Source organism: Podarcis filfolensis, assembly GCF_964270895.1.
Source record: "Podarcis filfolensis genome assembly, chromosome: 6".
Lineage (NCBI taxonomy): Eukaryota > Metazoa > Chordata > Lepidosauria > Squamata > Lacertidae > Podarcis > Podarcis filfolensis.
This window is the reverse complement of record NC_139609.1, coordinates 91,452,058-91,469,133: the sequence shown is the minus strand read 5'-3', so window position 1 is coordinate 91,469,133 and position 17,076 is coordinate 91,452,058. Positions and strand designations below refer to the sequence as shown.

General features: G+C 46.5%; 1 protein-coding gene across 2 annotated transcripts in view; it reads right to left on the bottom strand.

Moving 5' to 3' along the window:
• Positions 1–297: 297 nt before the first annotated feature.
• Positions 298–17,076, bottom strand: part of LOC310764625 (DEP domain-containing mTOR-interacting protein-like) — a 36,825-nt gene continuing 20,046 nt past the window's right edge. The window contains exons 3-9 of one of the 2 annotated variants that reach the window (XM_083618935.1): positions 14,561–14,684; positions 8,832–9,010; positions 6,931–7,116; positions 6,635–6,775; positions 5,414–5,484; positions 1,722–1,826; positions 298–649 (exon numbers count right to left, since the gene is read on the bottom strand). In XM_083618935.1, the coding sequence (XP_083475061.1) occupies positions 524–649; positions 1,722–1,826; positions 5,414–5,484; positions 6,635–6,775; positions 6,931–7,116; positions 8,832–9,010; positions 14,561–14,684 (932 nt within the window). In that variant the 3' untranslated portion in view covers positions 298–523. The remainder of the gene's footprint in view (positions 650–1,721; positions 1,827–5,413; positions 5,485–6,634; positions 6,776–6,930; positions 7,117–8,831; positions 9,011–14,560; positions 14,685–17,076) is intronic. The other variant, XM_083618936.1, reaches the window with a different exon arrangement.

Below are 17,076 nucleotides of genomic sequence, written 5' to 3'. Positions count from 1 at the left end.
CTGCTGGGCCATGTTGCATTTTCCTCGCCTCTCTGCCCTCCTCCTCCGGGCAAGCGGCGTCGTTTGGGCAGCAGCGCCAGCGGCAACTCACCTCAGATCACCTGACACGGACCCGCTGCCGCCGCCGTGGCTACCTTACCGTAAATACCCCAGCCCAGGCAGCAGCAAGAAGAAGCTGGCAGCAGCGGCAGGTTAGGGGTTAGGGGGCGCAAATTACTTGCCTTGCCCCGGGTTAGGGGGCGCAAATTACTTGCCTTGCCCCGGGTGCTGACAACCCACGCTACGCCACTGTCAAGACCCAGCTTTTCAAAAAAAGAACACCCCCCCCCCGCCTTGGCATCTTCAGGATATGTTCCACCTCCTTATTAGTCAGTAGGCATAAGAGGAAACGCTGAGCCCCTTCTGGGTCTAGAGGATTCACTTAGATCAATCGTCTCATCCACAGCACGTGAAATCTGGTTGGTGGTCTCAGGCAAGGAGCTGTGGGTTTGCGGAAAAGGAAGTCAACATGTGGCCTTTTCACTCATTCAGTGGCTTCCATAATCTCCAGCACAAGAGTTCGAGGTCCAGTCATGATGAGGCTGCTAATGGTCTGATAGTCCAGATGTAAGACATACATCCCGTTCACAGAATAGACAAACTGGCAGACCTAAAGGGAGGGGAAAGGAGAAGTTACACTACATTTTTCTTAAAAGTGAATTTTTAGGGGATCTCAATCAGGTGGAGCACCTGTGGGAGTGTCCAGAGCTGTGAAAAGCCAGGTGAGTAGGTAATAATAATAATAATAATAATAATAATAATAATAATAATAATAATAATAATAGAAGAAGAAGAAGAATTATAATCATCATCATTTTACAAAAAGCAGGGAGATTTCTCAGGGAGATTTCATACTTCTCCAGAGAAGCCACCAAATTCTGTCAGAAGTGAAATTCAATGAAAATTAAGAAAGTCTTGCACAAGCAAAATCTTATACACATACCTAATCTGATAGAAGCAGTCTTTCAAGAAACTCTTTAGCTCCAAACCCCCCCCCCACAAACCGCCAAAGTCTGCATTTGTATAAGCCACACCTTTCTCCAAATAAAATAAAATAACAAATAAAGCCTCTAAGCATCAGAGCCACCAGCTCCTCTCATTCCAAAGGAGCTGATCCTTGAGGAGCTCAAAAGCCATTTATTTTTGGTTGAGTGCTCTCAGGTGGCACCCATCGCCTTTCGTGCTCGAGTAGACAGAGAGGATTTGCTTGTCGAATTCAATCAGCTCCTTTTCCCGCGATCAGCCGACAACTCATCCATCAGCTTCCAGGTGCTGCAACGAGGCTCCTTCCACCCAGCTTTGCACAACAGCCAAAGCATCTCAGATACAGGCAGCTTTCAGTCTCCATTCTGACTAGGGCTGGTCCAAAAGTTCTCAGAAGGGCTTTCAGCCAAATGAATGGGAGGTTGTGGGGTTGACGGCTGCATGCCTCTGAAGACCAGTTTCTGGGGAGCACGATGAGGCATTCAGGTCCTGCTGAGGGGCTTCCTATAGAGTCCTATAGAATTGTAGAGTTAGAAGGGACCCTGAGAATCATCTCATCCAAGCCCCTGCAATGCAGGAAAATGCAGCTGTCCCGTATGGGGATCAAACCTGCATCCTTGGTGTTACAGCACCACACTCTAAAACTGAGCTACCCAGGCTGATGTATAGGGATCTGGTTGACTAGATAAGACTGGTACCTTCATGCCAGCAGCTGCAGCCGGTCCTCCTGGATCCACAGCCTGGATGTGGCACGGCTGACCTCCACGGACCACAAATCCCCAGCCAACTGCGTCGCCCACAATCTGCAAAGAAAGAGGGACAGCATTTGCAATTGTTCTTTTTTTTTTTTTACACCCCAGTGTTGCAAAAATGCTCAGCCTTGGGCAAAAGCAAAGGTGACAGTCTTCTTCCTTTTCCTTTTACAAGGCTAAAACTCCACCATTAGGCAGTTTGGTGGGAAAGAGACAGAAGGGGACACCAAGTCAACAAGCCCCCATCTCACACCTCCTGATGTGTGAGACTTCTGGTTTCTGAATAAACACGATCAAAACCAAGAGTGTGGAAGAGTCCTGCTTCCTGCTACCCCTTGCAGTTCTGTAACACAGGACCCAAGTCAGGAAAAACACAAATGAATGCAGCAGGTCCAGAGCTATGCGCCAAGTTGTTTAAGTTGAAATTAAAGTTGTATGTATAATGGATTCAAACGAGTGAATAAAAGGTAAAGGGACTTCTGACCATTAGGTCCAGTCATGGCCGACTCTGGGGTTGAGGCGCTCATCTCGCTTTATTGGCCAAGGGAGCCGGAGTACAGCTTCCGGGTCATGTGGCCAGCATGACTAACCAGAGCAGCACATGGAAACTGTTAAGTTGTGGGCGAACATATCAGACGACACAGCGATTCTTCAAACAGCTCTTCTTTATTCTGAGGCCAGGACTGAACTGAGCTGAAGAGCTCAGTCAGCCTGCTTATATAGAGCTCCAGTACCTTGTTACTGTAACAACTTTCTAAAATTATCCAATCACTGAACGTCACTTTCGATCCTTCATTTGCATACAAACTATCCAATCACTGAACGTCACTTTCGATCCATCATTTGCATAACTATCTACAGTATCCCCCTGCTGGCCCAGGGTGGGAACTTCAGTACATAACAGAAACACCATTTACCTTCCCGCTGGAGTGGTACCTATTTATCTACTTGCACTTTGACGTGCTTTCAAACTGCTAGGTTGGCAGGATCAGGGACCAAGCAATGGGAGCTCACCCCGTCACGGGGATTCGAACCACCGACTTTCTGATCGGCAAGTCCTAGGCTCTGTGGTATAACCCACAGCGCCAGCCGCGTCTCAAAACAAGTGAATAGAAATGGTCAATTGCATTAAAAATAAAAAGATGGGCAAGACTGCCTGGTTCTTGCTCTTGAGTGAACACAGAGACTAAGCTAGTCATTTTAGAGTGATGTTGCAGAACTCAAGCTCCCATTAAACTGGTTTCTGAATTCCTCCGACTTTGCACACATGTGTCCAAGGACAGACGCTCAAATTAGAAGCGTATTGGAGGGGAGGGGGAGAAAAAGGCCATCTCTCAAAGGGCTTCGCCTGATTGAAACAAGCGAATGAAAAAACAACAACAAACAGGTGGTACAGGAAGGAAAGGAAACTAACCATGAAAACGACAAAAAGATGTACCGACAAGACTCGGGGAGTTGAAGGACAGGGCAAGTTCAGAAGGGAAGAAATGGCACGCCAGGAAAAGAAGAGAATGTCCTTCCTAGCCAGTTTGAAAATAAAAAAAATCAAACACCACATTCTGATGGCTCAGTGACAGAGCGCACGTTTTGCCTGCAAAAGGTCCCGGGTCCAAACTCTGGCATCTAAAGATGAGGGAGCAGAGGTGATGGGAAAGACTCTGGGCCCAATGTCTATGGCAGCTTCACATGACCTGCCCTGTGACCTTTCCACTCTGCATCTCGCCCCCTTTGCAGAGTGACGCAAGGAAACTCTGATGCTGCTTAATCCAATGAATGCAGCTGCAAGGAGTCAAAACAGTAGTTTCTTTTTGCAGTGGGCAGTCCCCCCCCCCCCCCCCGTGCACATCATATCCCCAAAACCGCACACTCTCTTCCTACATCAGACTCCTTGCTTTCAAAAGAGCTATCAGCTGCTATACTTCTTAGCACCTTCTTCTGACCTGCAGGAAAATACAGTGGTACCTCGGGTTACATACGCTTCAGGTTACAGACTCCGCTAACCCAGAAACAGTACCTCGGGTTAAGAACTTTGCTTCAGGATGAGAACAGAAATCGTGCTCCGGCGGTGCGGCAGCAGCAAGAGGCCCCATTAGCTAAAGTGGTGCTTCAGGTTAAGAACAGTTTCAGGTTAAGAACAGACCTCTGGAACGAATTAAGTACTTAACCCAAGGTACCACTGTATGGCAAAACCGAACCCAGAAATGCACATTAAGTAGGGCTGCCATACATCTGGAATTTCCTGGACATGGCAGGGATTCATCTGTCGAAAATGGCATCTGGGCAAAAATTTTGAAAAGCGGCTAAAATGTACGGGGAAACCTGGGCATATAGCAGCCTAAATGAGAAGTGTTGGGGGGGTTGGGGGGGGCTATTTTCCTAAACAATTGGCAAAAATCTTCATTTTCATTTGGAGATTTTGCAGCAACTTTGCCCCCAAAAGCTCAACCACTATTGCGGCCAGATTTTCACTTTTTGAAATATGCCAACCCTAACAAAAATGTGCAAACAATAAAACAATGGAAGTTATAAGAACAACTTGGCCACGATAAGGAAATTTTGCCCATGGTATGACTATTTTCCACCTACCCATTTCGACTCTCTGGCACCCTATCTGCATAACCTAGCAATTCCAAAATATAGACGCGCTTTTACTCTTGCAAGATTGAATGTATTGCCCTCGGTTGTACTTGAGGGACGATTCCAAAACAGATTCCACACGAAAAATGCTTATGTCCCTGTGGAGATGGCAGTACCAAATCAGTGGCGCATGCCCTTCTGGCTTGCACTCTTTATAAAGACTTGAGGAATGAGGTTATCACCCCTCTTTTATTGTCCATTCTGAGTCGCCCAGCCACTGCCAGTGTCCTTTCTCTTGGCGGATGAGCAGGTGACAGCAAAGGCTGCAGGGTTTTTAGCTGGGGCAATTAGAGTAAGATCCACTCTATGACTATTGATTCAAAACCCTAAAATGTATTTTATATAATTGACTTTTCATTTTTATTTTTTGTATATCGTATTGTTGTTTTATTGCTATGGTTGACAGCTGACGCAAATAAAGATTCATTCATTCATTCATTCATTCATTCATGGAAGTTATAATTAAAACCCAGAGGCAAATTAGATGTGTAAACTTTCTACACACACAAATATACACACTCCAGTTACTCCAGAGTAGCCCCATGGGAGGGATGCTAACATATCGTGCAACTTTAGGCTTGCTGTTATGTACTGAGTTGAATAGGATCCAAACTGCAGCAGTCTGATTGGTCCTAGAACAATAGGATCCAAAAGGCAGCAGTCTGATTGGTCCTAGAACAATACAGCAGTATGATTGGTTGGCAGGAACCACCCAATCATGCTCCAGATAGAAGTGAATGCACAACCTGATTGGCTTACAGTAGAATTCCGGAATTAGCCAATCGTGTGCAGCCCATTGTGTAAATAATGTATATAAAGCAGATACCTTGAGGGGACTTTCATTCATTCCTCCTCACCACTATGAGCTGAATAAAGAGCATGAAATCACTTTGCGACTCTGAGTATATTTCACTTGCCCAGTTAAAGGGCTCTGTACTGTAACAAGGAGGATTTAGGAATAATCCCAATGTAACATTCTGATGACCGGCTAACAAGCTTACCGTCAGCGTTTTCTTGATGTACGGTGCCCCAGGGGTCAGAAGCTCCTCGTTGGTGACAGGCCTCTTTAATACTTGCATGGAGGGGAGGAAAAGGAAAATGACAGGTCTTACCTAAAGGTCAATTGTTCAAAAAAAGAGTAACATAGCAAAGTGAACGGGGAAGTGAACCAGGAATGTTAACCAGATAGGACAGAGCTTATTTTTCTTCTTCTTCAGTGTGCAGGTGGTTCTCAGTGGGGGAAAAACCCACACACAGAAATGCGCAACTGAGTCAAGGTCCAAAACAATTCGTGGAAGTACAAACAGATCTCAGCAAGGACCAATATCAGCCTCTCCAATGTTTTGCTTTGAAAAAATCAAATGCAATGCAAAATGCTTTGCGAGGACGGCTCTTTGGAAGCGGAACGAAGGGGATTTGCTGCAGCTGTGGTGCTTGCAGGCTTGTTTCTGTTTGTTTGCTGGTCAGTGTGGTGGGTTTGGCATGATAGAGAGGACTCTCTTGTCACGTGGAGGAGCAGATAAGGAAGAATACCAAAATGGAAAAGGGGATAGAAGAAGAAAGGTTTGGATTTGATATCCCGCTTTATCACTACCCTAAGGCATCTCAAAGTGGCTAACAATCTCCTTTCCCTTCCTCCCCCACAACAAACACTTTGTGAGGTGAGTGGGGCTGAGAGACTTCAGCGAAGTGTGACTAGCCCAAGGTCACCCAGCAGCTGCATGTGGAGGAGCGGGGAAGCGAACCCGGTTCACCAGATTACGAGCCCACCGCTCTTAACCACTACACCACACTGGCTCTGTGGGTGTGTGGGTGCTTGCTAGTGTTGCCATACGCCTGGGAAAACCTGGACACGTCCTCTTTTAGGGGGGCAACATGCCCATCCAGGCAGATTCTTACATTTTAAAGTAAATGCCTGGTTTGGGGGGGGTCAGTTGCTGTTGTTGTTGTTGTTGTTGTTGTTGTTGTTGTGTTTCCCCCTGCAGCTTTCCCCAGCTCAGGCTGTCCTCTTTTTTGTTCTTCAAGACATGGCAAACCTAGTTAGCACATTTAAGAGGCCCAATCCAAAGAATCTTTGTTTGGAATGAAACCATCAAATTCTTAGGATTATAAGCAATATTCTAGGCTCTGTGGCATGATGATGACCAGAGTGGCTGGGGCAACCCAGTCAGATGGATTGGCATATAAATATTATTATTATTCGCATTATTAGCATTGCTCACCAGATTTGGGGTTGCATTCCACAGCTGGCAGGAACCCCAAACTTGGGGAGAGATTGAAATAGGGGTTGGATCCCCCAGCCAGTGAGGTGACGCTGCTCCTTCGAACCGCTGAGACTGTTTTGATTTCTTTATTGGGCTGAACTGAAAGAGACAAAGGGAAGTTGGGCTGAGGCTGGTGGAGCAGTACCCCGCTGGTGCTAATAGACCAGCCTCTGCTGCTACAAACCATACCCCCATACCCTCCCAGACCCAGCAGCAGGCTGGCCTAGGCCCCACGACAGCACCCAGTTACCCACCAGACAAGAAGCTGCAGCTGTTCTGCTCAGGGTTGAGCTTGCGGAGGCAGAAGGGGCTGTCAGGACTGTCCGAAAGGGCCCTGGAGGAGTTCTCGCTGAGCAGCTCCGCGAGACGTCTCCTCCGGCGGAAATTGATGCGGAACTGATAGAGGAGGTTGCCGTCATAGAAGTGGTGCCGGCCGGCCACTGAGGAAAGAATGGGTGTGTGGGGAGGGAGCAGATTGAGGGCTGTGGTTCTTCCCATCCCACCCTCAAGAACGTGGGCAGAGATAGGATTCAGCAGTCTTCCGTCAGCAACCTGGGAGTTGGTGACAATTGTTCTCAGCGCGCGCTCTCTCTCTCACACACACAGACTGCAATAGCTCCTGGTCCATCTCTGGGGACAATCTGAAGTACTTGTGTTTACATTCAGGGTTCAGGATATCCAGATGGAATGCTTGCCTCCACATAAACATGCCCAGAAGGTTTATGTTCACAGCATCTCTGTCAGGTGCCTCAACCATCTGAGGTGAGGTGTGTATGTGTATGAGAGAGATGGGCTTCTAGGTGGTGGCACCCTCGTAATAGAATTTTCTCCCCACAATGGTTTGCTTGGTGCTGACTTTGTCATCTTTTTGGTATCAAGATTTGCTCTTAGTTCCCAGTTGTCGAAGCAATGATTCTTCAACACCAACTTCGTTGGACTGGTTGTTCGGATGCCTGATTATCATCTTCCAAAACAACCACTCTATTCCAAATTTAAAAATGGAAAGTGTAATGCTGGTGGTCAACAAAAGAGGTTTAAAGACTCTCTCAGGGCAAATCTAAAAAAAATGTAGCATAAACACCGACAATTGGGAAACAATGGCCTGTGAGCGCCCCAATTGGAGGACAGCCTTTACTAAAGGTGTCATGGGTTTTGAAGATGCTCAAACTCAGGACGAAAGGGAGGAACACGCTAAGAGGAAGGCACCCTTGGCAAATCCACTGTGATCAACTCCCACTCAGAAACCAATGTCCCCACTGTGGAAGGACGTGTGGATCCAGAATTGGCCTCCACAGTCACTTATGGACTCACTTTTAAAAATGTGTCCATGGAAGACAATCTTACTCGGCTACGAGAGATCGCCAAAGAAGAAGAAGTTCCTAATTGCGCATTTTTAAAATCAATTCTAACTTTGTGCTTTTATGTGCCTGCAAATCTCCCTTAGAAAAACATGTTTTGGAAAAGAAGGCTGGAACTTAACAAAGAATGGAAAATAACACTGCTTTTCTTAGCTACACTCTTTTGCACTCTGCCCCTTCTCTAGTCTTTGGTTCCTGTTGGCCATGCTGTCTTCCAGTTTCTAGCCAAGAGCCAGGATAGTTTCCCTTCCCCCTCCCAACTCCTCCTCATCTGACAGCTGCTGCTTTTCCAGTCTTTCCGCCCAACTTCTTATTCCTTCCTTCCATCTCTCATAGCCTCCAGTATGCCACTGATATCTCCAATGTATAGGGGAAGAACCTCAATCTGGCCACAACATCCTGCTTTGTATTCCTGATTCCTGTATTCCTCTTGTTCTAAGAGGAGGCTGGAGATCTTCCCCTGGGTGTATTCCACCATGTGTGTTGCTTTGGCCAGTTTAGAGAGTGCCAGCTTCTAGGCCAGCATTTCTCAACCTGTGGGTCCCCAGATGTTGTTGGACTACAACTCCCATCACCCCTAGCTAGCAAGGCCAGAGCTCAGGGATGATGGGAGTTGTAGTCCAACAACATCTGGGGACCCACACGTTGGGAACAACTGTTCTAGGTGATATGCTCTAGCCATTACACCGCACTGCTCTTTGGCGCTTCTGGCTATCCTAGGCATGTCCTTTGCCCCTAACCTGCCCAGCAGGTAACAACCCGATGCCCTCCTTTTTCTGCGATCTCCTTCTTCATACCATGCTGGATAATCCCATGTTCAAGGAGGACTTGGCAAAGCTCAGCGGCTTCTTTCCGGTTTGCTGCCTCTCCTTCCTGGACCAACCAGTCGATCATTTCACAGGCCAGAAAAGTCCTTTGGTACTTGACTGAGTTCTCCTCTCTGACTTTCAGGATCGAGTCCTCTACGCTGATCAGCCTAGGATCAAGGAAGCACATGGCAAAGGAACAAGGTGAGCAGATCAGCATATGCAGCTATTGCCATTTTAACGCTTGCTAATATTGTGTATTTTAATGAGGGTGAAAGAGGAGAGTGCAAAATAAGGTCTGAAGCTCAACATCAAAAAAAACTAAGATCATGGCCACGGGTCCCATCACCTCCTGGCAAATAGAAGGGGAAGAAATGGAGGCAGTGAGAGATTTTACTTTCTTGGGCTCCATGATCACTGCAGATGGCGACAGCAGTCACGAAATTAAAAGACGCCTGCTTCTTGGGAGAAAAGCAATGACAAACCTAGACAGCATCTTAAAAAGCAGAGACATCACCTTGCCGACAAAGGTTCATATAGTTAAAGCTATGGTTTTCCCAGTAGTGATGTATGGAAGTGAGAGCTGGGCCATAAAGAAGGCTGATCGCCAAAGAATCGATGCTTTTGAATTATGGTGCTGGAGGAGACTCTTGAGACTGCAAGAAGATCAAACCTCTCCATTCTTAATGAAATCAGCCCTGAGTGCTCACTGGAAGGACAGATCCTGAAGCTGAGTCTCCAATACTATGGCCACCTCATGAGAAGAGAGGATTCCCTGGAAAAGACCCTGATGTTGGGAAAGATGGAGGGCACAAGGAGAAGGGGACGACAGAGGACGAGATGGTTGGACAGTGTTCTCAAAGCTACCAACATGAGTATGAGCAAAGTGTGGGAGGCAGTGGAAGACAGAAGTGCCTGGCGTGCTCTTGTCCAGGGGGTCACGAAGAGTCGGACATGACTAAATGACTAAACAACAACAATATTGCGTAGGGTTGTTAAACATCCAAGCCATTCATTTCTCAAAGAAAAATGTGCTGGGAGTCAAGTTTATCTAGAAGCGGAAGCTGAGTCCAGAGGCACAGGTGCTTGTCACAGTTACCCAGCAATGGATGAGGGGAAGCCACTTTGCACATTCTCAGAGGCAAGGCTGCTCAGCATTATGTCAAACTAGATGGTTTTAGGAGGGACGTGGGTGGAGCTGTGGTGTAAACCACTGAGCCTAGGGCTTGCCAATCGGAAGGTCAGCGGTTCAAATCCCCGGTATGGGGTGAGCTCCCGTTGCTCAGTCCCAGCTCCTGCCAACCTAGCAGTTTGAAAGCACGTCAAAGTGCAAGTAGATAAATAGGTACCACTCCAGTGGGAAGGAAAATGGTGTTTCCGTGCACTGCTCTGGTTTCGTCAGAAGCGGCTTAGTCATGCTGGCCACATGACCTGGAAAAACTGTGGACAAACGCCTCTCCCTCGGCCTGTAAAGCGAGATGAGCACCACAACCCCAGAGTCGTTCGCGACTGGACTTAACTGTCAGGGGTCCTTTACCTTTACCTTTTAGATGGTTTTAAAAGAGGATTATACCAGTGGGTAGCTCAATTGGTTACAGCATGGTGCTGATAACACCAAGGTTGCAGGTTCAATCCTGCATGTCCCTGCCTTGCAGGGGTTGGGCTAGATGACCCCCACGGTCCCTTCCAACTGTACAATTCTATGATGCTAAGTTCTTAGAAGAAACAGCAGCTGATGGCTCCTAGTCAAGGTGGCTATGTTCTGCCTCCATAGCTGGAGGGATCGATGCTTCTGAATACAGTTGTTGGAAGCCATAGGAGGCAAGAGCGCTCTTATGCTTGAATTCTGCTTGTGGGTTTCCTACAGCTTAAAAAAAAAGGTAAAGGACCCCTGGATGGTTAAGTCCAGTCAAAGGCGACTATGGGGTTTCAGCGCTCATCTTGCTTTCAGGCCAAGGGAGCCGGTGTTTGTCTACAGACAACTTTCCAGGTCATGTGGCCAGCAGGACTAAACCGCTTCTGCCGCAACGGGACACCGTGACAGAAACCTTCCCGCCTCAGTGGTACCTATTGATCTACTTGCACTTTGATGTGCTTTCGAACTGCTAGGTTGGCAGAAGCTGGGACAGAGCAACCAGAGCTCATTCCGTCGTGGGGATTCAAACCGCCGACCTTCTGATCGGCAAGCCCAAGAGGCTCAGTGGTTTAGACCACAGCGCCATCCACGTCTTGGGTTTCCTACAAGCATTTGCTTGGCCACTGTGAGAACTGGATGATGGAATAGATGGGCCGTTGGCTCCAATGGGCTCTTCTTATGTTCTTACATTATGTCTGTAAGAGTGCAGCCGACATAACATAAGAAGGCATTTGAAACATAATATAAGAAGACATTTGAAACAGATCTCCTGGCTGTCTCCTCTTCTGTCTCATTCTGATCACAGGAATCAGCCATAAGCATTCTCCTGTCAGGAATTATCCATACGTCAAAAAGATTAAAGGTGAAATTCAATCTCGACTCGTACGATTTATGAAATCAAGCTGTTGACAAACACTCTCCGTCTCTGTAGAGGGAGGTGGCAGAAATTCTGACGGGCCTGTAATCACTGATTCCCGACAAGCGCTCAAAAATTCAGTCTCCAGCGCCCCAGTTTGAGCCTTTTTTAGCTGCAATAAAACTACTTTTTGTGTGCAGAAGAACTTCAATACCCCCATAGCCACAAGAGGGCGTGCTGGGCCTATGGAATATAACTAACAGCCGATTATATTCTCCCAAATTGCAGCGAAACAAAGCTTCTGCTCAGCTCTAGACTGTGGCTGTTTTATGGGAAGCATCCAAGCACAGACTAGGAATTTAGGTCTGTGCAATTAAAGTGGATTAAAGCACCCTGCCACCTTGTCACAACAAATCCATTTTTCCTTTTTAAATATGTGCTCTGTGAGGTTATGAATGTGACGGGGAATTGCTCTGAACGGTATGGGATGAAGGAATAATGAATGGAATGATGTATGTGCACAAGCAAATCAGGAGAAATGCTCATTGCAGTATAATCTCCCTGCAGGCAACTCAGAGGGAATGCAAAATAAAAACAGACATAGGGAGCATTCAGATGTGGGGGTTATTTCATTTGTTGTTGTTGTTGTTGTTTAGTCGTTTAGTCGTTTAGTCATGTCCGACTTTTCGTGACCCCATGGACCAGAGCATGCCAGGCACTCCTGTCTTCCACTGCCTCCCGCAGTTTGGTCAAACTCATGCTGGTAGCTTCGAGAACACTGTCCACCCATCTCATCCTCTGTCGTCCCCTTCTCCTTGTACCCTCCATCTTTCCCAACATCAGGGACTCCAGGGAGTCTTCTCTTCTCATGAGGTGGCCAACGTATTGGAGCCTCAACTTCACGATCTGTTCTTCCAGTGAGCACTCAGGGCTGATTTCCTTCAGAATGGAGAGGTTTGATCTTCTTGCAGTCATTGGGACTCTCAAGAGTCTCCTCCAGCACCATAATTCAAAAGCATCAATTCTTTGGCGATCAGCCTTCTTTATGGTCCAGCTCTCACTTCCATACATCACTACTGGGAAAACCATAGCTTTAACTATACGGACCTTTGTTGGCAAGGAGGTTATTGCATTAGTTTTCCTTATTATAAGGCTAGCCACTATTATCTCAGATTCTCACATTCCTTTTACACTGCTTTAAGGAACACTGATATACTGCCATGCTGTGCTCATTTTTGAATGGCGGGAGAGAACTGCGTGCCAAAAGCACCTGAAATGTCGCCGTGCAAAATTAGAGCAAAACGTCTGCGACTTTCTGGGCTAAGGAGTTTGCAAACGGCTTTTCTTCCGGAAGCAAAGGACATGGAAAAGTGTGCTAAGCTTCTTCCGGGTTCCACTAGTTTTCCAGAAGTTGCTCTTATGTTGCATGAATGATCACGTGAAACTTGGAAATTATCAGGCAAGGAAACATTGTGAAAATAAAGTGCTGTCTGAAGGCAGCCAGAGTCTAACCTTTGCTTTGTGCAAGCGAATCAGGATGAATGCCCAATAAGCAGGCAGGAAGTTGGGGACCTTTATTCAAAGAAACAAGGTAGCTCAGGAGGCTAGGCCTAGAAAACACAGCAACTCTTCTTGGTAGAACTTGCCCCTATGAAGGTTCACAGTTGCCCAAGTCTCCTTCTCCCCTGGGTCCTTCCCAAGCAATCTGAGACGCTGTCATTGAGCAGCACTTTTCATACCTCTTCTGGTTCTGAGAGACCAGGGGTGTGGGGTGTGGGGAGCTTGTTGCAGTGCAGAAAGCAGTCTATAGATATTCTAATTAATTGATTAAAATATTGTTATAGACTGGGGGACACTCCCCCCACAAAAAAACCCTAGAAATGAATAAACACTAGGATTTTTATTAACTGGGATATGGATTAAAGTACAAGCTGCAGAGATGTGCCAGGCAGGGAATTCCTGGGCTGGCTTACGCAAACCAGCCTGTCTGGCATAGTGAAGAGCAAACCTGTTAATGTGGCAAAAGGTGTTGATGGGCTATTGAGGGGGGGGAATATTTGGGCCTGGGGACTGAGATGTTACCAACGTGATGGGGTGTATGGTTGAGGGGAGAGGAAAAGAGTTTCTGGGAGGAAGAAGCAGGAAGAAGAGTTGAGATGGCTGGGGAAACCCAGCCAGATGGGCAGGATATAAATAAATTATTATTATTATTATTATTATTATTATTATTATTATTATTATTATATCCATCTTTAGGGGAGGCTGGCTGCAGGGCTGGCTATAGAGATGCCTTGGGCTCCAGGGTTGCACTGCTATGGAGAATAATAATAATAATAATAATAATAATAATAATAATAATAATAATAAATTATTTCTATCCCACCCATCTCTTCCAACAAAAGATTAAAAATACAAGCTCCCCTTGAAAGGACTATACGCTGTAAGATCTGAGCTCCCTCCAAGTAGACTGAAGGTGTAAAGTAAAGGGAAAGGGACCCCTGACTGTTAGGTCCAGTCGCGGACGACTCTGGGGTTGCGGCGCTCATCTCGCTTTACTGGCCAAGGGAGCCGGCGTACAGCTTCCGGGTCATGTGGCCAGCATGACTAAGCCGCTTCTGGCTTAAATAAACCATATTTCTTAAAGCCATAACAGTCTCTGCCGCGATTTCAATTCTGCAAAGGAGCACAGACCCTCTGTGAGGGCCTGAGATCCCACGGGGCTTTTGCCACCGCTCGGCAGAGAGAGGGGCAGGCACCTGACTCATAGCTTTTCCCTTTTCTTGCAAAGAATCCTATTCAGAATAAGGAAATTTCCTTTTAAAAAAGGGAAATGTTGACAGCTATGACCTGACTTTTGTAACAATATGAAAACTCCGAACAAGTGGCAGGCAGAGAAACAGTGGCGGCACCCTTGAGAGCATGAACAGCAAAGGAAGATAACAGACTGTACAGTGGTACCTCGGGTTAAGTACTTAATTTGTTCCGGAGGTCCGTACTTAATTTGAAACTGTTCTTAACCTGAAGCACCACTTTAGCTAATGGGGCCTCCTGCTGCTGCTGCGCCGCTGGAGCACAATTTCTGTTCTCATCCTGAAGCAAAGTTCTTAACCTGAAGCACTATTTCTGGGTTAGGAGCGTCTGTAACCTGAAGCGTATGTAACCCGAGGTACCACTGTACTGCCAAAAAGCCTTATGCCCCGTGATCCTGGACAAAGGGACTCCACGTACGTCTCATAGAGGCTCTGGCCCCTCATGAACACCTTCACGTCTTTGTTGAGAGGAAAGGTCCCGTCGTCCTTGCGGAAGCGATACAGCAGCTTGGCGTCCTTGTAGTCGAAATGTTCATCGCACACTGAAAGGAGTTCAAGGCAAAGATCAGCAACCTCTGACATGTAATTTATGTTTTCTGTCCAAGCCCATGAAGGCTAGCATAACACAGATGGGGGGGGGGAACCTCAAGGTTACTATGAAACATTTCTGCCCTTCGCTTCTTTGCAAAATCAGGTTTGCCACCAACTATCTGTAGCCAAATATCGCCACTTCCCGTGTTGAAAGGCCAGATCATATTGAATATTGCAAAAGCCGACTCCTAGAGGCAGTGGCGTAGCATGGGGGGTGCAGGGGGGGCCGGCCGCACCGGGCGCAACATCTGGGGGTTAGGGTTAGGGGGCGCAAATCCACGGGTTAGGGGGCGCAAATTACTTGCCTTGCCCCGGGTGCTGACAACCCACGCTACGCCACTGCCTAGAGGAAGGGAGTCCCGCAGAACTGGACCCAATAAAGAGAGATGCCCAGTGTCCTATCAGCCAAGGTGGTCAAGGCATTGGTCCTCTGAGGAAACCACATTTTACAGGTATGGACCAACTGCAGCGTGTCCAGAGGATGCTGCCCAGAATAGTGAGGGGTTTCAGAAATCAAGTCCTAGAATCATAGAATTGTGGAGTTGGAAGGTACCCCAAACTTCATCTAGTCCAGCCCCCTGCAATGCAGGAATATCAGCTAAAGCAGCCATGACAAATGGCCACCCAGCCTCTGCTTTAAAACCTCCAATGTAGGAGAGTCCCAGTGAAGTCCATTCCATTGTCAAACCGCTCTGTCAGAAAACTCTTCCTGATGTTGAGCCGGGATCTCCTTTCTTGTAACTTGAATCTATTAGTTTGAGTCCTATCCTCCAGAGCAGGAGAAAAGATGCTTGCTCCTTCTTCCACGTGACAGCCCTTGAGATATTGGAAGATGAAATGTTTCAACAAGAATAACCTTGTGAAGTGAAAGGGTAAGAAAGAGGGATTTATATCTAGATGCTAGGATAGAGATGATAAGGAAAATAGGAAGACACAATGAGAGATAAAGGAGGTTCTGTGGGATTGGTGGTAGTCAATGTTTGTTTTTCTTTTTAGTGTTTACATTATTAACTTGTAAGATATGGATTTTTGTGTGTGTTTTTGAACGTTGGTTTTTGTGTTTTGTGTATTGTTATTTTTCGATATTTTTCGTGTTGTTGTTGTGTGGAAAATACTTGTTATGCACTGAAGTTCTCACCCTGGGCCAGGAGGCGGATACTGTAGATAGTTTTCACTCAGGTCCACATATGCAGATCAGGGATTGAAAGTGACGTTCAGTGATTGGATAGTTACAGAAAGTGGTTACTGTTGCGTTGTAGTGGAGCTCTATATAAGCAGGCTGGCTGAACCCCATTTAGTTCAGTTCTGTTCTGGCTTGTGAATAAACAAGAGCTGTTTGAAGAATCGCTGTGTCGTCTGATATGTTCACCCACAACTTAACAATACTAATGAAATTTATAATAAATTGGGGGGGGGGAGGAAATAAATAAAGGTTTGGTAACTTTAAAAGAAAAAAGAAATGTTTCAAAAAGCTGAGGAAGCTTACCCAGGAAAAGAAGAGAAGGCTAAGAGGAGACCTGGCAAGCACTATCACAGAGAAGATGTAGCAGAGTTGCTCTTCATTGCTGCAGAAGGCAGGACTAGAACCACTGTATGCAAACTGCTGGAAAGGCGGTTTTTTGGTGGAATGACGGGATAAAGTTTTGAATGGCAAGAGCTGCTTGATGTTGGAACAGACAGCCGTGGGAGGTGATGAGCTCTCCATCGCTGAAGGTCTTTAAGCAGAGGCAGGGCCCAATTGTACAGCCTCACAGGAGCCATAAATTTGTGCCCTAAAATAGTTAAGGTTTCATGCAATTTAGATAATGTTTCATAAAAGTATTTCCACACTACGGTATAAAATATCAAACACTATGGACCACTATGGACCATCTCGAAGCTACAAACATGAGACTGACCAAACTGCGGGAGGCAGTGAAAGACAGGAGTGCCTGGTGTGCTCTGGTCCATGGGGTCACGAAGAGTCGGTCACGACTAAACAACAACAACAACATGGACCACAATACAAATATCGTATTTTTTGCTCTATAAGACGCACCAGACCACAAGACGCATCTAGTTTTTGGAGGAGGAAAACAAGGAAAAAAATATTCTGAATCCCAGAAGCCAGAACAGCAAGAGGGGTCACTGCACAGTGAAAGCAGCAATCCCTCTTGCTGTTCTGGCTTCTGGGATAGCTGCACAGCCTGCATTCGCTCCATAAGACGCACACACATTTCCCCTTACTTTTTAGGAGGGAAAAGTGAGTCTTATAGAGCAAAAAATACGGTAATTATGAAAATGATCGTTTTACTGAATGCACCAATCACAAAACTTTAGTGTACACAGAATTGTGTGCTGTAA